Raw genomic sequence first — 20,630 nt, 5'->3', positions numbered from 1 at the left:
TATTGACATCTCTCCCAGCTGCCTTTTTGTGATATGTGTGTGTGTTATCAATTGTATGTGAGCGATTGATAGCAATGCCATCAGATAGCATGTAAATTACACGGCAATCGCATGTCGGCATGTCGGTGGCATCTACGCAACCAAAAACCGAAACCGAAAAAACGTTGCTGATAGGCAAAAATTTGATCATGTTGTCGCTGTGTAGCACGGCATTGACTTGAATGAATTGTTTGCTTCTTTGAATTGTACCAACTCATTGGCATGCCTCTTGTTTCAGAGGAAAAGAACTCATTGACTTTTTGCATTTCTTGCGAAAAAAAAGAAACTGAGCAACGTGACGTATGCGCAATGTTTACCTTGCAGCAAGTAGTGCAAAATTGCTAATTCTAGTCAGTGGTAGGAATATTTATAGCTGATAAGTAAAAATCAAAGATCAAATGGATTGAGGTACTTTGGCTGCGTATACGTTATATGCGGCGTATGCGTAATGTTTGCTATGTACGTTATTTACTTGATGTGTTAAACATTGCGTATGCATAATGTTTGCTAATCATTGAAAAAGAACTTCACAGATGTTTGGCTTCGATTTGTCTTTGCAATTGAATTCGTTTGTGACTTAATGCTTTTTTGCTTTTATTATGCGACTACAATTCTCTCTGAGGGCTACAACAAAATTACATCCGACTTTATGCGGTGGTGGCGCCACAAATTGCGGTGGCTGGTTTAGTGGGCACACACTTGCCATAGCGCTCATCGAAGTACAGATAGCCGGTGGGGCAAGTGCCAACGGAGCCATTCGGACAGTAAGTGTATTGGTTGCAATTTGTGTTCGGCACAGCAGCATAGGTCATATTGGTGTTGGCGCAACGATCGTATGTGCAGACAATGGCGGCGGGTGAGACGCACTTCTGCGCGGTGGCATCGAATTCAGTGCCATATGGACATGCACCCCATTTGCCATAGGAACTCTCCAGGCAACTGTAGAAACCGTAGCACGTTGTGTTGTCGGCCACATACTTGACTGTGCTCGAGGATTCGGTGGTCTCATCAGTGTCGTCAGAGGTGGTGGTGTCGTCAGCATCGGCTTCGGTTGCGGTAGATTCGGTAGAGCTGGTGCTGCTAGTCGAGCTTGTGGATAAAGCGGGGCAACCGCTTGTGTTGATCGGAGCCGGAGTGACAGTGCCAGTGCCGGTGCTGGTGTCGCCGCCGCTGCTGCTGCATGGATTGGTTGGCTGACAGTTGCCGGTGGCTTTGTTGTAGTAGAGGGTCGCACCAGCCGCATTGGTGCCACATGTGGAGGAGGTGCCGTAACCGTCGACGCAAGCTATATAGTTGCCGCAAGTGCTCGGATCGCCCACATAGATGTTGTTCTTCATGAAGCGGCAAATGCTGTCCTGCTGACAGTCGGGACCCCACACGCACGAAGTGGTGCTGGCGGCATAAGTTTGACCAGCAGGACACTTGCCTGTCAACGCGGTACCATTGCCAAAGCAGTATGAGTAGCTCTGGCAATCATTGGGATCGGCCAGATAAACGGGCGTCTTCAACACCTTGCATGTCTCTGTCATGCTGGTCGAGCATGCGCACTTCGTGTTGTACTGGCAGGTGGCGGTCTTCGATTCGTACACTAAACCGGAGGCGCAAGCGCCCTCGCCGACCAGTACCTGGCCCTTACAGTAGCCCCATTTGCTGCAATTGGTGGGGTTGCCAACGTATCCATCGCTCGACATTTGTGCGCACATGTCACTCATTGTGTACGCATGCGCCTGCAGTGCGAGCAGCAGGCAGATGCCCGCGAGAGCTGAAATCTTCGAGTGGAAAGCTGCAAAAAAGGAGAGAGAGAGGAATTATTGTAGGGTTGTGTTATCCATTTCCAGTTAGTTTGTATCCTACCTGCCATTACTTCTACTTCGACTGCGATTTGATTGATTCTATTAGCGAGCTTTGTATGCTATGGAAGCACACTACTTGAGTACTAAACCCCTACATTCTATGTTGTACCTTATATACCGCCTTCCACAAGACGCCTAAAGCCCTATCATTTAATTAACACTGTTTGTAACCTTTGCAGATAAACCGAAACACATCGCGAATGCGGTAATTAAAAAAATTTTAGATAGATTTTCCAAGCATTGGCGCGTTTTACTCAGAATGATTATAAGCATCGATCTCACCTAGCATTCTTCGCTGTCTCCTTGGCTGTTCAGTTTTGTTTGCAAAGTTTCAGCTATAACTGAAACTCATGACATGCTTAACTGCTATTTAAGCGCAATTCTCAGAATGATATCATAGCAAGACGCACCTTTGATTAATGTTAAGCTATTTTTGTAGAGTGTCCGATTAATACAGACATTATCTTCGCTGCTTCAACTTTTGAATGGCCAAAATCTATTTAGCTGATATCTTTACCAAAATATCTTCTTCGGTAATTTTTCTGTTTCACACCTTCCGTAATTGGCATTTAATTCTTGGGCATTCCAAGAACTGAACTGACTTGAATGGATCGCTCCATGCGCGCTATCTGCGCAATTGTTCAACTAATCGTATCTTGGCTTGTCAGCAACTTCAGGTGTGAGCCCCGCCATTTCCGGCGACACGTTTTGCTACCGTTCTCCTATCTACATTGATGAAGGTTCCCGTCACAACACAAAAGGCGGCAATAACAAAATCGTTGCATACTTTTAGGCGCCTGCTGACATTAGCATTACGCACTAAGGTAATTAACCTAAAAAGCTTTTGAAGTCAACACAGCTGAAACGGAAATGAATGTGATCGAAGAGTGATCGACTTGCAGATACTACTTTTTATGAAATTACCAAATTTAAAAATACACAATAAGGTGAGTGTGCTCCACTATGAGATATCCATTTTGAATAAAATCAAAATATATTGAATTAAAATACCACAAAAATACTGTAAAAATATACCAAATGCTGTATTTTGTATAAGATAAAGATATATTAATTAGATGATTAAAATAGCAACGCTTAAGCTATCATGAATGGAAGACATTAAGATAATTTATTTAAATTTTTACATCTCCTGATGCTTCCTCCAGATACTGCTACGCATAATCTTAATTTGCTGCCTCAAACTGACATTTAATCACTTCATAATTGATGGCTTTCTTATCGGGCGTCAAAACACTCTCACTTGAAGCAATTTGCTGCCATAAATAATTAGACAGCTTCTATAAATATGACGTTCGTTTCGAGCTACCACAACAATCATAAGTATGAAGCTTATTTAAACAATAGATTTAGCCGCTTTCAAACAGTTTATCAATATTTTTTGGTATAAGATTTATGAGTATGAATAAGCATCAGCTGGTTGACTACTGATATGGGGAGGCAGGCAGTAAATATCACCTACTTATTTATTTAATTAACAATCTACAAGCTATACTATGACAATGTGGAGATTTCATGAATTGTCATATTGTGTGCGTAAGTTGAAATTTATGATAAGAATTCGATTCACAACTTTTAAAGAGAGAGCAACAAATAGAAGAACTCCTCTCTTCATGGTCACAACATCAACGCTGACTTTTTTCTTTAGTTGTGAGGAGATAAGATTTGGAACAAGCAGAACATATATAAAGTATGTTACTCCCTAATTTGTTGCTAAATCAGTTAATCAGTATTACGCCAAAACATTCCACCCCAACTAAATATAAATTGCTTGGCAAGCACGAGTCTCCATTTAGTTCAAGCCAATCAGCTCGAACAGCTACATCAAAATCTAATACAATAATTTATTAATCGACAAGGCGCAAAAAACCAATTGCAGGAATTTCCAAACTCAATTTAAAAGTGAGCTAAACAAACACACAGCTGGAGTCTAATGCGATTGCAATTAAAATGTATTTCGAATTTATTACAGTGCTCTCAAGATCGTATATCGCTATGTTCCTGCTGGCTATCGTCTGCGTTGTCCAGCCATCGTCGGGAGCAGTGAACAATTATGAGGAGCTGTGTCGTCTCTTCAAGAATGGCACTTTGGTCCGCAAACCCGGCAGCTGCAGTGAGTACATTGAGTGCATCAACTATGCGGGCACAATGAAGAAGTGCAGCAATGATCTGGTCTTCAATGCCAGCTCCGGAAAGTGTGAGGCCGCCACAGCAGCTAATAGTGTTTACTGTGGCAATCTCTGTGAGGGCTTGAATGGCCTTTGGGTGGCCGATCCAACAGATTGTCAGAACTATTTCTACTGTGACAATGGCAAGAGTTTGGCTGGCCATTGCGAGGGCTCTCTGCACTTCGATGAGGCCAACCAGATGTGTCAATATGGCGTCGATTCGCTATGCGTGGATGTGGCCAACATTTGTCATCTGGTGCCGGATAAAACCAAGTTCCGCCAGGAGAACGATTGCAATCAGTACTACGAGTGCAAGAGTGGCTCGCATTCGCTCTCAACTTGCAGCAGTACGCAGTATTTTGATGTCGAAAGCGCATCCTGTAAGGCCAAGTACTTAGTCTCTTGCACGGCGCACTCCAAGACGAATGTGTGTCTAAAGACGTCGCTTTCAAGCTCAACGCCCATCACAGGCTATGTCGCAGATGGTGCCACCTGTCGTGGCTACTTCTACTGTGGCAACTATGGTACGGTACATGACGTTGACCCCGTGTGGAGCCAGTGCCCGGAGGGTCTGTTCTATGATGACGCCGCCAAGAAATGCAATATTGCCACTGAAGTGGTGTGCACATACAATCGCTGCGATGGTCGGGGCACAATGCTTGTGGCGAGCAGCTCGAACAATTGCCACAACTTCATTCGTTGTGTGGATGGCGTAGCGACAGAGGAACGCACTTGCGACTGGGATTACTTCTTTCACGAGCCATCTCAGGCCTGTACTAGCAGAATTATCTACGACGGCTGCTGTGATGGTCGCGATTAGAAGAAAAAGCCGAGTTTATTCTATGTCAAATGTTGATTGAGCAATAAACACAAATGCATGCACTTTAAACTGAGAACATATTGAATTCATTTATCTAGCATATAAATAAAATATAAGATAAAAACTGTCTAGTCAAATGCTTTCCACTCATCTATAATCAACTAATATTCGTCAAAACAACAGTCAAGTACTTACAGCATATTTAATTTCGTTTTGTTTTGTTTACCTAAAATTGATTAAGATCACAGGCTTTTATTGATTGTACTCGATTGATAGCAACCGTTTTTATTTAAGCATCGATAATCGATAGGCAACAAAAACACCTAAGCACAGGGTGACCTCGCTAATGTATTGCCAACTCAAAGCAAGAACTAGCTACTATATTCCCTAGATCACTAAGAAATAAGCGAAACATAATTCCAAATTACTACAACATTTGATTTTGTACATAACAACATTCGCCAATAAAAAAACAATTATAAAACTCTACACAAATAAGATTTATAGTTAATTTCAAATTAAAAAATCCAAAATAGGTGCCTAGGAAAAAAGAAAACAAAATCGATTTTTTACAAACCGCAAATGTATCGATTAAGCCGACCGTAAACCGAAACCAACATTTTTCAACGTAAAATAGTATATTTTGCAATTAGAGTGCGGTCACACTATTGTCAACAGTTTGCCTGGTTGCTGAGAGTCCTCAGACAGTATACAAAATATTAACGAAGCAATAACAACAAATACAAAACAAGTGAAAACTCTGTTGCTTGGAGTGGTGACATTAAATGGAAATGCGATTTGGTTGAAAATAACGAAGCTTGTTATTATAAACTGTACGTGTGAGTTTGTTTAGACGTTATATCCAAGTGAAAATGAAGCCTACTCAGCCCAGTATCAATAACAGCGGCGTTGCCTCAAATGCAAATAATGCCGGCAAGGTGGGCGAACCCATCGAGTATGTGACATTAATTAGTGATGATTCCGATGGCGAACCGTCGCCTAAGCGTAGCAACAACGCTCCAACTGCTGCTCCAGCAAAAACACAAAGTAAATTCGATGACGACTCCAACGACACGCCAACGGCAACGGGAGACGAGCGACGCACCAGTCGACGCAACAAACCCAAGGTCGACTACACAAGCACCCATAAAACAGCATCTGCCGACGAAAAATCGAATTCAGTGTCCTCAGGTAGCAGTGCGGGATTAACCGAGAAGCGTCACCAGATGGCGGGTGAACATCGTTCGCGGAAATCGGAAAATGCCGGACAGACGCATGCGGCAGCAGGTAGCAGCAGCGCAAGCACCCGTAGCAGCGTCCAACGGGATGCCACAAATGGTGGCAGTGCCAACATTGGTGAGTCTCGCGACGCCGGTACACCAACAGTGCTTTCGGGTCAAGAAGGCGCCGTGTTTCAATCTCGTCTGCCCTTCAGCAAGATGACGCCCAATGAGGAGGCCTGTTTCCCCGATATCAGTCGCTCTGGTATCTTGGGGCATCGTGTGTTCCTCAACATACGCAACAGTTTGCTGCACATGTGGGTGGACAATCCCAAACTGCAGTTGACCTTCGACAATGCCCTCAAATGTTTGCCGCCGCCTTTCGACAGTGAACCGACATTAGTTAGACGTGTTCATTCATTCCTCGAACGTCATGGCTTCATAAACTTTGGCATCTTCAAGCGACAGCTGCCCATTCCCAGCAAGAAGCTGGGTAAAGTTATTGTGATTGGTGCGGGCATCTCAGGACTCGCAGTTGGCCAGCAACTACAACAGTTTGGCATGGAAGTCGTTGTGCTGGAGGCACGAGATCGCGTTGGCGGACGCATTGCTACGTTTCGGAAGAATAGCTACATCGCTGATCTAGGTGCGATGGTTGTAACTGGTGTTTATGGGAATCCAATGACCATATTGAGTAAACAGATTGGCATGGATCTGGTGCCCATACAGCAAACGTGTCCGCTTTACGGACCCGATGGTAAACCGGTGCCTAAGGAGAAGGATGATGTGATTGAGCGTGAATTCAATCGTTTGCTCGAGTCTGCCAGTTATTTGTCGCATCGTCTGGACTTTAACTATGCGGGCAATAATCCTGTATCGCTGGGTGATGCCCTCGAGTGGATCATCAACATGCAGGACAAAGCGGTGCAGGAGAAACGCGCTTCGCATATGCATGAGATTATCGCTGCCCAGAATAAGATCATTGAACATCGCAAGCGACTTAAGGCCATCATTCAGAGCATTGCCAAGCTGAAATCTGATTACCAGGCGCTAGTCAAACAGCGGCTCCCGAAGAGCGGTCAAAATGAATCCAGCTATGCGCAACAGGAGTACAACTTACGCATCAATCAGATCAAACTAGAGGATAGCCAGAAAGTCGAGGATGAGCTGCGTGCACAGGGTCAAAAACTCGAGCTGCAATTGCAGGAGATTGAACAAAATCAACCCAGGTAAGGAAATAATTCACAGTATGATTTATATTAAAGATATATAAGGATGCAATTATCGACATTAATTATTGCTATTTTGTATTATTTAATTGCAGCCAAGTATATTTGTCATCTCGCGATCGCCTGATACTCGACTGGCACTTTGCCAACCTTGAGTTTGCTAATGCCACACGCCTGGACAATCTTTCCCTCAAACATTGGGACCAAGACGACGACTTTGAGTTCATTGGGCACCACACCACAGTGCGCAATGGCTACTCTTGTGTGCCGGTGGCTTTAACCGAAAATATTGACATACGTCTCAATAGTGCCGTCAAAGAAATCAAGTACAGCAACAAAGGAGTTGAGATTGTGGCTGAGAATCTAAAGACTTGCACACCAGAAGTCACCTACAAAGCTGATCTTGCTGTCTGCACACTCACCCTGGGTGTGCTCAAGGTGGCCATCTCGAATGAAGAGTCCCAACCGCATGCCAACACTGTGAAATTCGATCCTCCGCTGCCCGATTGGAAGCAACAGGCGATACGCCGTTTGGGCTTTGGTAATCTCAATAAAGTGGTGCTCTGCTTCGATCGCATCTTCTGGGATCCCAATGCGAATCTCTTTGGCCATGTGGGCAGCACCACAGCCAGTCGTGGTGAGTAAAATTCTTCTATGAATTTTTCGCTGTTACTTTATAACTAAATACAAATGCAATTGCCAGGTGAAATGTTTCTGTTTTGGAGCATCAGTTCGACGCCCGTTTTGCTGGCACTTGTTGCAGGCATGGCAGCCAACATTGTAGAGAGTGTGACGGATGACATCATTGTGGGGCGTTGCATGTCCGTGCTGAAGAACATTTATGGCAACACCTCGGTGCCGCAACCCAAGGAGACCGTTGTCACGCGCTGGCGCAGCGACCAATGGGCACGAGGCTCATACAGCTATGTTTCGGTGGGATCCTCGGGCAGTGATTACGATCTGCTTGCCGCGCCAGTTATACCACCGAAAAGCCAAGAGCCACATTCCAGCAAGGAACCCGAAGAACTGCCACGACTCTTCTTTGCGGGCGAGCACACAATACGCAACTATCCGGCCACGGTTCATGGCGCTTACTTGAGCGGACTGCGTGAGGCGGGTCGCATTGCCGACTATTATTTGGGTTATCCGGAGGGAACTCCTGCGGATATTGGCTACTCGATTAGTGAGGCGGCCAATGCAGTTTCTGTGGGCAACGTTGTCAAGTTGCGAGATCTCTCGCCCAGACTATCGGACTCGCCAAAGAAAACCGAAGACAACGTGGACTCGACGGATGTGCAGTAAAAACAAAACGAATTTAATTTGGTATTTGTTGTTCACACAGAGTCAAGCTCTTCTCTTTAATTGATTAATCTACATATAGTTTAAGACAGATTTACTAAGTTTAAGTAACAGCACAAAGAACACATTATAAAATGTTTTAAGTTATGAGTAACTTTGTCAAGTCTGAAGTTACAGCCACCATTAGTTATTACTCGTTAAGTATATCATCAAAGTCAATAACAATCTGTTTTTTAACTGGGACATGCTGTCGATAGCTGATGCCGACAGAATTGAGCATTCGCTTAGAGGCTTGATAAACGGATTTCTCAGCATACTTGTCGGATATGTAGAATATACTGCGAATACCCGATTGAATGATCAGCTTAGTGCACTCGTTGCACGGAAAGAGCGTCGTATAGAGTCGAGTGCCAACCAAACTGGTACTGTTGCTATTGAGGATTGCATTCGCCTCGGCATGCACCACATACAGTTTCTTGTTCTCCAGCGCGTCGTCAGCATTCTTTGTCCAGGGGAATATATCGTCGCTGCAGTCGCGCGGAAAGCCATTGTAACCAATTGCTACGATGCGATTGTGTTTATCCACAATGCATGCTCCAACTTGAGTGACGGGATCCTTGCTTCGTTTGGCAGAGAGAATTGCAGTGGCCATAAAGTAATCATCCCACTGCAAGTAATCCTGTCGCTTGGCTATGTGAAGCGTCTTCAGACTCTCAGTCGCCTCTGTCAACTCCTTATCATTCTCGGACATTATACTGAAAATAATGAGTGAAACATGTAATGCAATCTTCCGATGAAAATCAAAGAAAATTAAGAGAAACACGAAGAAAATGTATATGTCTGAATGCCTCTTTATTATCTATGAAATATGTGTGTGAAATCATAAACAATTCAATCAGCAAATATAATATATAGTTATTAATACATATGTAATATAATTGGAATTTATAGCAATTGTATTTATAGAATTCAAATTCATCCAAATCAAAACAAATCAATATGTTTTATTAGGAGCAAGCCTAATTCACAGTTGACCAATCCATTCATTGTCATTATAGTTTAGGCTCCCTTCTGCACTTGAATTGGATTCTGCTTCAGATGCAGATAAATGGAACGCATACGTGAGACATCTTTGCCCGCTTTGTTCACCTTAGGATTGAAATCGCAGAGCTTGGCAATGTGTTCCCACTCGGTGCCCGGCTCAATAGCGCCATTCTCCAGGGAGGCGGCTTGAATCTCGGCATTTCGTGACGACAGTTTAGTTTTTGAGATCGATTCTTCAATCTGTCGCAGCCAATCGTCCAGTTCCTTCTTTGACTGTTGGCGCAACTCCTCCTTCTTGCGTTCCTCTTCGAGATCTTTCTCCTCGAGGCGCTGTTTCTGTTCCTCACGCCACTTTTTGATTTTCTCCGGCTCTTCGCGCGATGGCGGTGGCCCCGAGATGCCAACAGGTTCGTTTGATTCGCTGCCAATCACTTCAAAGCTGCCGGTCGAGGATTCCAGACCGCCTCCAACATTGGCAGACAATTCACTGCCAAGCTCAGCACCAAGAAGACCATCGTCAGTTGCCACTGCAGCAGCGGCATTTGTGGCTGATCCTCCCGTTATTTCGGCCTCGAGATCTCCCAGAACGGACTGCTCGCGTGCCAAAAAGTCTGCTGCTGGGTCGACCTCTTCTTTGGGTGCAAAATCGTCAGCAAAATCCATGTTGTTCTCTACAAAATATCATACACACACACATACATACGTGCGTATATGGTAGTTACAGTTAATGGGCGTATTTGTCACTTACACGTATGTGTAAATTCAACTAAAATTAATTTTACACAACGCATAGAATTATACAATAATACATACCTTATTTTTTCTTTATTACACAAGTTAAATGAATTTAAATTTTATTGTGCGTCACTATATACAACAGGAATAATATTGTTTTTTTTCAGGTTTAATCTACTTTTTTTTTTTGTTAATGAGTAGAGTTGTGTCGTTTCATGTAGAACTGGTTCACTGAAAACGATTTCATTTGGTAGTTCGATTAATGTTAACGAATTATTGTTCGTTTATTCGTTCATTAATCTAGTTCAAATTGGTTATTAGCTAGTGTACGTGTCGAACATTTCAGTTTAAATAAAATACGAACTAATTAATACTTGTATACATTTTTTTTTTTAATTTTAATATTTAAATGAGAAATACCCCGACTATCGTAATGTAACGATATGTTGTCAATGTTCAATATGTAATACAGTTTTTGTAACGTACGGCAACGCTGTTTTGATTCTTATTCAAAATTTGCAAAGGGTGCACATATCCGAGTAGTTAAAATTTAAAAATAAATGACAGAGCGCCCACAAATACATTTCAAATATATGCCCCAAGCGGTAAATATATAACAATTATAGCATATATTATAGTTCAAAACCGTATGCTCGTTTGTATTACATTTTACAATACTGGATAAATAGCATTATATTTATATGTTTATAAGTGTGTTGGTATAAACATAAATATATACATTTGTGGCACGTTGTTGCAGACAGATTTAGATAAGGTCATAAATTAATCGCGTGAAACCCAATAGTTTAACTTACCAAGCAAATTAAAAACTACAGGAAATCACCACCAATAATTGCAAAAAAAAACACCTTAACACCAACAACAGACAAACATAATAATGTTCAACAGAAGCACACGGATTTCCGTGAACCGATTCACGTGTGCATTGTTCAAATGAGTCAATGGTTCGTTTGTACTTGAGCGGCCATTTTGGAGATTGTTTCACCCACAAAAAAGTTATGCAGCCAAATTATAGAAGTTTTCCAAAAAAGTTTACATAAAATTTGCATGGTAAATTGACAAGTGCACAATCGAAGCGAATTAAAAACATGTTTCCACGCAGTGTGAATCCAATGAAGCAGTAAAACGCCCAAGAGTTGCTTGTTAGTGACTATCTATCTAAACGTACGCACACATGTATGCTTGTATGTACATGCATACTTATATACATACATTCGTATATGTATGTATATGCATGTTAAAAGTGTTTTAAGAAAATATAAACTGATGGATGAATGATGTGCAAAACATGTACGCATGCACACAACAAAAACAAAAAAACATGTACACATCTAAATGCATTACAACAATTAATCGAATAAGTGAAATGGATACCAGCAGCAGCATCGAAAAATATACAGATGGACTGGCCAAAGCATAATACAGTCTTCCCATACCATGCAAAATTGTGCGCGGCATAATTCACTTTTGTATGTATGAATGTGTGTGGCTATTGTATGTGAGCAAGTGTAGGTGCATGCATACAAACATAAATACATACATCCATGCGTACAAATGTACGTGTATTGTGTGCAAGGGCTGCATCCTCACTCTTCAATATTTTTGAAACTCCGACTGCAGCCACATTGAATTACTTGCGCCTTTTTTGATTGGTCTAGCGTAAGCAAAAAAAAAAAAAAATGAATACAATTGTGTGTGTGTGTATGATTGCATATTTCGGGGAAGGGAGAAAAGAAGAGCATGCCCGCCTTTTATGCTCCCACAACAAAATTGCAATAATAACAAACCTGTTTTTGCAGCTTAAACACGACGACGACGACGCCGCCGCCATCACATGGATCCCAACTCCAGTCACTGGTCATACGCTTATAACCGCATTGTGCCCGGTTCGGCCGGCAGTACGGCAGGCACAGCCGAGGATTTCCAGCATCCGCATCTGGCCACCATCACAGCCGCTAGCTTAGCCAGCTTTAATGCGGCTGCAGCGAGCGGCGGCAGCTTTGTGCCACCGTCGCCCATTGGCAGCTATAATCCAGTATTCCAGCAGATCTATCATCATGCAGCCGCTGCCAGTGTGCAACCGAAGCCGGCGCATTATGCCTCCACGACGGTGCAAACGCCACATCGCCAACTGCAACAGCTGCAGTTGCCCAGCACGCTGGACAAGCAGCTGAGCTCGTTTCAAAACCAAGCAGCTGTGGCAGCCGTATCATCGGCTGCAGCTGCCGCAGCGGCAGCGAATAATGTGGTGGCATCCAACTATTATGGCGAGAACTCATCATCGAGTGGAGCGTCGCCCTCGCCAACGACGGTGGCTTTGACATCAACGTCGCTGACGTGGAATACACCGAATATGCTGTCCAATACGTTCCTTGCCATGCAGCAGCAGCAGCAACAGGCGCAACAACAACAGCAGCAACTGAATCTGGTCGCTGACAAAGTGGTGAGTATACAACAAATAACAACTGTAATAATTCAATAGTTACAACGCCAATTTAACAACAAAAAAAGAGTTGCAGTTGGGTGCAGATCTGGGGAACTTTCAAATGGGGGGCTCAGTTAAAATAATCTATGAAATTTCTTCTATTTATTGGTGGCATTTTCGGTACTAAGTGCTTTATAGAATAGATATATAGAATATAACAAACACTTGGCTTACAACAAATACTAATCACTAAAAGCAAAATCTTACGAAGATGTCACCCAATTATTCCACTGAATTCGAGTATTTTCTGGGCCCCTTTTTTGGACGCTTCCTTCGGTCACTATTTGCCTCTTACCCCTTTGTACTCTTGGCCTCAACTCAAATCGCTAACACCTGTATTATGTAAATATTGTAAATCAAATATGCGACACAAACAATTTCCGTTTCCATCAAATCTATGTACAAACAAAAAACCAAATACCAATCCACAAACACACAAAATTTGTATCGGCCACCAAAAACCAACAAATTGCAATTGCAACTTGCAACTTGGCGCTGCTCGCTCTTCTTCAAATGCAACACAAACAAAAATCTTCTGTAGCAAATCAAGCAAGAAAACGCACAAGATGCAAAGGCTCAAATCGAAGCGTACAACGAACTAATTTACTTGACCCAATTGCAACAACAACAGCAACAGCAGCAACAACAACAACAGCAGCAACAGTTGCAACACGAAATGGCAGAGACGGAAACGTACTACACAATGGATGGACAGAAAGTGAAGTTGACACGCAAGGATCCGCAATCGATACACATCGAACAGCAGAATGTGAGTCCCGCTTATGCGGCACAATACGCAAGTCCAGCGCTTAGCTCAGCGGATGGATCACCCATAACGAATTTAAACACTGTCGATGTGGCTGGCACACCACATGTCATTGTCTACAAAACCACAACGACATCGGCAGCATCGGCATCCGCGACGGCAGCAGCAGCGGCGGCGGCAGCAGCAGCAGCAACGGCTGCCTCAGCGGGATCGCCAGTGGCGCGACGTACTATAATGAATGTGGCAGGCGCTGGTTCGTCTGCAGCGCCCACAACGGTGGCCTATTCATCTGTGATACAAAGCACGTTGCAACAGCAACAGCAGCAACAACAACAGCAGCAGCAGCAACAGTTGCAAGTGCAGCAGCATTGCTGGACAAAGCCAGAGGACGGCAGGGGACAGGATGAGATTAAGAGTGTGCTGCAGTTGCATGTGAAGCAAGAGCATCGACACCTCGATGCCTATGGCAATGAGGCTGCTGCTGCTGCTGGCGGCGATACCAGTGAGAATCTCGTGTTTAATCTGCCGCCAGGCCTGGAGATCAAGCAAACATTTTATCAGCCAAGTGTCATTGATGTGGAGTCATTGAAACAGGCACAGGCTGCAGCTGCAGCACAGGAGCAACATCAGTTGCAACTGCAACAACAGCAGCAGCAGCAGCAACAACATGGTGGCAGCTCGCCGCAAGCGCGTCGACAACATGTGGTGGCCAATATGATATTGTCGCCGGGGACAACGAGCAGCTTAACGTCACAGATTCAAACAGTGCCAAAGGTTTGTATTTTATTTGTATGTATATTCATTTTCGATTACGTTCCTTTTTTTCGCTTTCTATCGTTTGTTCAATTTGTTTGGCTTTGTTTCCGTTTCTGTTTCCAAATTGTTTTTTGCTCTGATTTGTTTTGGCTTTTATGTTGTTCTATGTTTGGTTTCCAAAAAAAATATGCAATAATTTGGCTAGTTCGGTTATTTTTAATTCTATTTAATTTTATGCTAATTCCATAGTTAATGCGATTTTTCTAATAGTTTTCTTCTATATATTGTTAAAGTAAGTACTCGTTCTATTTGGTGACGGTGCTAATTTCTATAACATTTTTCCATTTTATTGTTTTGCTTTTGATTTCATTTTGATTTAAAGAGAGAAGGCTTTTATTTGTATGTTGTTCGAATTTGTGTTGTAATATTGTTTAAAACATATTTGTGTTTGGCATAAATCTTGTGGTCCATTTGAAACTGTGACGTGACGTTGAAAGTTTTGTTGAAGTGAAGTTCAAGCTAAAGTGTGTGCAGTGTGTCCTTGTTGTTCCTTGTACCTTTTGTCCAGGTTGCAGTTGACGTTTTGTAAATGGTATTTGCTAAGTAGAAATGTCCCACCAAAAAACTGATATAACATTGCAAATTTATGTAAAATTCTGAAGCAAACAGCTTGAAATATTTGTTTGCTAATCGATGCATTTGTCTTTATTTGTTTCTCCATTGCAGGAGGATGTGAAACCACCGCCTAAGCCGGCGAAGACGCCAAGGAAACGGCAGCCTAAGAAAACGTTGATTGCCAGCAGCGAATACAGCACTGTGCGAAGTCCGCAGGAGTCGCAACACCATCAGTTGCAACAGCAACAACAGCACAATCAGCAGCAGCAACAGCAGCAGCAAAATACGTATTATGACTTCAACAGCAAGTGGAATACGCCGCTGAAAACGGAGAACAATGCGGCGTCTGTGTCGCCGGCAACAACCATCAACATACCCACATATCCGCAGCATAGTCAGCCGCAGCAACAGTCCACGCAGCAGCAGCAGCAACAACAGCAGCAGCATCTGCCACAGCCGGCACATTTGCAATCATCGCAGGCGCAATCGCATCTCACACAGCTGGCGCAATACTATCCGGCATTTCCGCAGCCAATTGCATCGCAGTATACGGCGTGTATGCAACAACAACAGCAGCAGCAACAACAACAGCAGCAACAGCAACAACAACAGCAGCAGGTGTACACACAACAGCAGCAACAACAGGTGTATGCGCAACAGTTGCAGCATCAGCAACACCAACAACAACAGCAGCAGCAACAACAACAGCAACATCAGCAGGATAAACTGGAGTCGGTGCAGCAGCAAGATGATGAGGGAACGAGTTCAGATGCCAACGCCGATGCAATCAACAAAGTGATTGTGCCAAACATTGAGGAGGAGCTGGACTTTCTGGCCGATGCGAATAGTGCGCCCAAACAGGGCTATGCCAACTCGTTGACCACGAATGGTCGTGGCACCAACTCGTCAACGAATAACACCAACTTTGGCATACGTAATCCCAATAAAACACCCTCACCAGAGCCGCCTTCCTCCATAGCGAATGAGTGCAGCAATAATGGTCTAACGCCAGTGTCGTCGTCATCAGCCGCCGCGCATTGTGCATCCTCCAGTGGAGCGTCCGGTGCGTACAGTCCCGCCGCACCGAAACCCGTCAGTGTGGGCACCTCAATTGGCGAGAAGAAAACGCAATTCATGGACAGCTATTTGAAGTTTTTGCAAGGTGAACGTGACGATGATCCGCCGCCCGTTGTGAAGCCATCGCGTAAACTAAACTATCCACGTGCTCCATACAAACGCAAAGGAAAGAGCGGCTCTGGTGATGATGTGCCCACGTCGCAGACATCAACGTCGGGGGCCGCAACGCCAGACAACAATCAGATTGTGCACAATTTGGCCGGTTTGGTGGGCGATGATGGGCATCGCATTAAAATACTCTCACAAACTCAAATACTGCCGAAGAAGAGGCCGCATGCACAAATGGTGGCAGCGGCAGCTGCTGCGGCGGCTGCCGCTGAATCAACAACTACCTCTGTCATCCAGCATCCTGCCGCTGATCATCAGACGACAGCATCGTTTCGGCCATACGCTCAGCAGCAACAGGAGGCGGCGCAACAGCATTTTGTGCAACAGCAGCAACAACAACAGCAGCAGCAGCAGCATTGTGCACAGCAGTTGGGTAGCGGGAGCGGCGGCGGTGGCGGCAGTCAAGGTATGTTACTTGACCAACAGCATAATTCCAATAAGCACTCTACTATCGCAACTACTACTCCTACTACTGCAACGCCATGCAACAACAATTACAACAACAACAACAACAACCACCATCACAACACAACAGGCGGCGGCGACGCTGTAACGCCGATAACGCCAACACCGCCATCGGCATCCAGAGGCATCAACACGGCAGCGATAAGTGGCGTGGCGTCACAAGCTGCTGCCGCAGCTGCCACAACCAATCCTCACTTTATCAATCTGCTTTGGCCATGGCAGCATTAGCCGCGTTCAAACGCATCCCATACAAATACATTTAAATGACATCTTGACTGCAGACAACCGACTGACGAATGAACCTGAATATATGACGATGACTTGACTTGACTAGACTCTACTCGATCTAGAATTAGAACTAGGACTAGAACTTACTTGACGCATCCATCGGACACTGTGCATATGTAAAAACCGAATACATAAACTTAACTTTTAAAACATTGTTATAAAGACGAAACGCATGAGCAAAAAAAACAAAAGTAAAGAAAGTATAAGTATTTTTGAGATGGAATAACGAGAACAAATATTATTAATTTAAAAATGAAAAAATCATCAAAAAATAAAAACGTGTATTTTTATTATTTACTACTTCATTGTGAGAGCGGCTTCTTCAGCTCAGTCCCCAGCTCCAGCTACAGTTCCAGCTTTGGCGCTGGCTCCTCGGCAAACGCCATTGACGATGGCAAAATTGGGTTGAGGATGATGATGATGATGTCCATGTTGTGTTGATGATGGACGTAATTGTTGTTGTGCTGCGTTCGACGTATGTGTGCTGTGATCGATCACATTCACCACATTGATGCTTGTTGTTGTTGTTGATGTTGATGTTGTTGCTAATCCAGTTTTGTGCTCTCCACAGACCCCTTGAATATGCCGCCACGTCGGGAGCAATGCTCCCGCAAGGCCAAGGAAAGCAGCATGCACGCACTTCTTTTGAATACGTCTGCTATTGGGGAGGGTGGTGCCGTGGTTGAGCCCGAGGAGTTCACCGACTCGGACACTGATCCTGTTTGGACGCCGCAGGAGGAAGACGTAAGTGCATCGCACACTCCTCTCGATCGTTCGATTGTTCTTTCACTCTTTCACTTTCACTCACTCAAAACAGAGCGATGACGGCAAGGGCTATGGCAAGCGAAAAGCGGCACGACGCACCAAGGGCACACCACGCAAGAACAACTATTGTCAGCAAACTGTGCACTTGCAACATCAGCTACAGGTCCCACAGCAGCAGCAGCCGCTACAGCAAGACCTGCATCATCACCAGCAACAACAACAGCAGCAGCAACTTCAAGTCGCTACCGATGGCTATAATACGCAACAGGATCTGCAGGGTGGCGCCGATGCAATCAGCTATGGCAATCCAACAGCGGGAGCTGCAGTGACAGCAGAAAACTTTAAAGTGGGTGCAGCCTTTATTTATCAATTAACAACAACAAACTATAAACTCTCTTTTCACTCTTGCTCAGACTGGTGACTTTATTGTCTTGCGCTCTGATTTGGTCAACGATTGGCCAACAATTTGGCAGGTGGACTCCAAATGCATCCTGCAAAAGTACGAGCCATTTCGACAGAACGGTAAAACTTTCTATCGCAACATGTCCAAGGTAAAAGTGGTATAAGCTTCAGTTTAAAAATACATCGTTTATTAACATGTACAACTTGTAGTACGCTTCGTGGAATCTGGAAACGAAGAAACTCTACCTCAAAGCACCTGTTCGCATTCAGCTGCAATCTCACACGGAGACTATTGTTGAGTTTATGCGCTCGGAGTTATTGGCTGATGATACCGAGCAGTTTATTGAGAAGATTATGGAGGATTATCTGTCTTATCGCGATAATTTTGAAATCTATATACAAACAATGATATCGCAAGCGCTTGATCCCAGCTTTTTCTCCGAGATAACCCGTGAAAAGGGTAAGTTACTTATTGAGATTTAATACTTATATGCAAACGTTTAATTAACTTCTTTATTTTTTAGATGATTACTTCTTAGGTAGCGTGCGCGTCATTGACAACATCATGGAGAACTGCAAGCGAAAATTATTGGCCATCACTCCGTGGACACGAAGCATTATTTCGTCCATTGAGACATGGCCAAAGTGTCATGTTTTTTCGGAATGGGTGCAGAACAATCTAACACAAAAGAATTGCGCTGGCTGCCATCAACCCGGAATTGCTGTTCGTTTCTTACTATTTGGTGAACCATATAATCCAAACACTATGCAAACTATATCTGCAGATGCGCGAATTGTCTACGAAAAAGTAAGAATAATTTAAAATTACTTGTGAACCTAGGAATGCTTAAAATAATTTACTTTTAGGATATTGTATTGTGTCGTATCTGTGCCGCACGTGCAGATCTTTTCCACAAGATTGCGCACGAAAAGTTCAATCTGTTTATCAATTGCTCACAGCGTGTGACTGAACAGCAACAACAATTTCCGGACAAGACCTCAACGGAAATACTAAACGATCTGCTGGCGGAACACAACTGGATTGATGAGGTGGGTGCTTTGGTGTTTTCCCTATATTTTTATTGTATTCAATTAACATAAATTCTATCGTGTACTTTTAGTTGTTCCGAAACATGCGCAATTGTTGGGCTGAGGTCGAGAGTTTGGAACGACAAAAACGCTTCCGCGAAGTCATGCAGTAGTTATGACCAACAATAATAATAAACTATGGAACTGGAGCTTGGACTTGCTTGAAAATGTATTATTGTATACAACAATGCTGCAATAAACTCAATGAGTTGTTAATTTTTATCAATAACGATATGCTTAAGTTGTTATGTTACGTTAAGAAAGTTCTCATATTGCATATTGCATTTTTCTGTCTGTCCGCAATCCAATCATTCGAGCCATAGGTTGGATATGCACATTGCATATACATCTTATGTTGTGGTCTTTAACCTGCTACTTCGTATAGTCTCATAAGTTTATTATAATTTCATCAAAATCAAAAATGAAAATATCAAATGTAAATTTAATTTCGTTCTTAGTAATTCCTTTAAATTGACACTTTCTACAGTTTTGTGATGTTATCCGCGCACCATGAAATATTGAATATTATTGTTTGTCATAAGTTTAAGCTACACACGGTAGAATTTATAGTTTACGACCTTTAAATTGTAATACACCTTAATGAAGTTGTAACTCTATTTAGCATTTATATTTAGTTTATCGCTCTTAAATTCATTGAAAGAATGAAATAAATTGCTTGTAAATATATACGATTACATATAAATGTATAGATATATACACATATATTCTTATTGAAAAGTGTTTACTTTATTAAAAAGTAGGGAAGATTGGAGTAGGGAAAATTGAGGCATTTGACTTTGTCTTAAATAAAATTGAATAATCGAAATAATAAACAGCATAATCTGAAATATTACTTTTTCAGCAAATTGATTTCCAATTTTACAAAAATTAGGGAAAAAGTTTATCACAAAAAAAATGTCCAGCAAATATGTTAAAGGGAATTCTTAGTAGTGTGAGCTTAGAGTTTTCAATTGTTCCAATGCCCATCATACATACATACATATGTATGTATGTACTTCCCCATTTTTTATCAGCAACCCTCGATTGTGACATTCTCGTACACATAACGTACATTATGCTACCCCACACTCGTTCAATACACCCCAGGGCAGCCATATCCAAGAACCCAAAAACATCATACTGCTTTTTTTTAAATGAAAAAAAAAATGTATTTTTTAGGGTGCACTCAATTAAAGCTAATAGATATGTATATTTCAATAGGTGTTGTATCGCTTTATAGATTTGATTAAATCGACTTATTAAACAGTGTGATAGTATATAAATTTAGTTCAAATTAATAAAAATATT

The 20,630-nt window shown here is 42.9% G+C and overlaps 6 protein-coding genes across 14 annotated transcripts; 3 read left to right on the top strand and 3 right to left on the bottom strand.

Annotated features, from left to right (window-relative positions):
- Positions 1-616: 616 nt before the first annotated feature.
- LOC117568614 (peritrophin-44) lies at positions 617-2,252 on the bottom strand. 2 transcript variants are annotated; one of them, XM_034249375.2, is made up of 2 exons: positions 2,175-2,252; positions 617-1,822 (listed from the first exon to the last, which is right to left on the bottom strand). In XM_034249375.2, the coding sequence occupies exons 1-2, from the start codon at positions 2,179-2,181 to the stop codon at positions 687-689; spliced, it is 1,143 nt and encodes a 380-aa protein (XP_034105266.1). In that variant the 5' UTR covers positions 2,182-2,252; the 3' UTR covers positions 617-686. The 2 variants fall into 2 exon arrangements, with proteins under 2 accessions (XP_034105266.1, XP_034105265.1); XM_034249374.2 differs by lacking the exon at positions 2,175-2,252 and adding an exon at positions 1,894-1,990.
- Positions 2,253-3,689: 1,437 nt separating this feature from the next.
- On the top strand, positions 3,690-4,988 carry LOC117569108 (peritrophin-44). The gene is made up of 2 exons (XM_034250126.2): positions 3,690-3,812; positions 3,883-4,988. Coding segments are annotated over exons 1-2 (1,017 nt in total). The 5' UTR covers positions 3,690-3,811; the 3' UTR covers positions 4,899-4,988.
- Positions 4,989-5,581: 593 nt separating this feature from the next.
- Positions 5,582-8,649, top strand: LOC117572396 (possible lysine-specific histone demethylase 1). Its single transcript, XM_034255176.2, has 3 exons — positions 5,582-7,347; positions 7,443-7,984; positions 8,051-8,649. The coding sequence occupies exons 1-3, from the start codon at positions 5,771-5,773 to the stop codon at positions 8,647-8,649; spliced, it is 2,718 nt and encodes a 905-aa protein (XP_034111067.1). The 5' UTR covers positions 5,582-5,770.
- A 187-nt stretch (positions 8,650-8,836) lies between these two features.
- LOC117572398 (probable deoxycytidylate deaminase) lies at positions 8,837-11,345 on the bottom strand. Its single transcript, XM_034255178.2, has 2 exons — positions 11,241-11,345; positions 8,837-9,401 (listed from the first exon to the last, which is right to left on the bottom strand). Exon 2 carries the CDS (start codon positions 9,395-9,397, stop codon positions 8,837-8,839), a length of 561 nt encoding a protein of 186 aa, XP_034111069.1. The 5' UTR covers positions 9,398-9,401; positions 11,241-11,345.
- Positions 9,480-10,667, bottom strand: LOC117572397 (clathrin light chain). Its single transcript, XM_034255177.2, has 2 exons — positions 10,504-10,667; positions 9,480-10,361 (listed from the first exon to the last, which is right to left on the bottom strand). Exon 2 carries the CDS (start codon positions 10,351-10,353, stop codon positions 9,706-9,708), a length of 648 nt encoding a protein of 215 aa, XP_034111068.1. The 5' UTR covers positions 10,354-10,361; positions 10,504-10,667; the 3' UTR covers positions 9,480-9,705.
- A 13-nt stretch (positions 11,346-11,358) lies between the features above and the next one.
- LOC117572394 (putative uncharacterized protein DDB_G0271606) lies at positions 11,359-19,551 on the top strand. 8 transcript variants are annotated; one of them, XM_052004195.1, is made up of 12 exons: positions 11,478-11,496; positions 11,549-11,610; positions 12,246-12,889; positions 13,473-14,471; positions 15,180-16,719; positions 17,638-17,810; positions 17,884-18,177; positions 18,245-18,382; positions 18,444-18,693; positions 18,758-19,041; positions 19,101-19,283; positions 19,355-19,551. In XM_052004195.1, the coding sequence occupies exons 3-12, from the start codon at positions 12,281-12,283 to the stop codon at positions 19,433-19,435; spliced, it is 4,551 nt and encodes a 1,516-aa protein (XP_051860155.1). In that variant the 5' UTR covers positions 11,478-11,496; positions 11,549-11,610; positions 12,246-12,280; the 3' UTR covers positions 19,436-19,551. The 8 variants fall into 8 exon arrangements, with proteins under 8 accessions (XP_034111062.1, XP_051860156.1, XP_034111061.1 ...); XM_034255171.2 differs by lacking the exon at positions 11,549-11,610 and having other exon boundaries at positions 11,359-11,496; XM_034255170.2 differs by having other exon boundaries at positions 11,381-11,588.
- The last annotated feature ends 1,079 nt before the right edge of the window (positions 19,552-20,630 follow it).

The sequence above is a fragment of the Drosophila albomicans genome, chromosome 3 (assembly GCF_009650485.2).
Source record: "Drosophila albomicans strain 15112-1751.03 chromosome 3, ASM965048v2, whole genome shotgun sequence".
Taxonomy (NCBI): Eukaryota; Metazoa; Arthropoda; class Insecta; order Diptera; family Drosophilidae; genus Drosophila; species Drosophila albomicans.
Note: the sequence above shows the minus strand (reverse complement) of the source record. Positions and strands in the feature narration are given on the sequence as shown.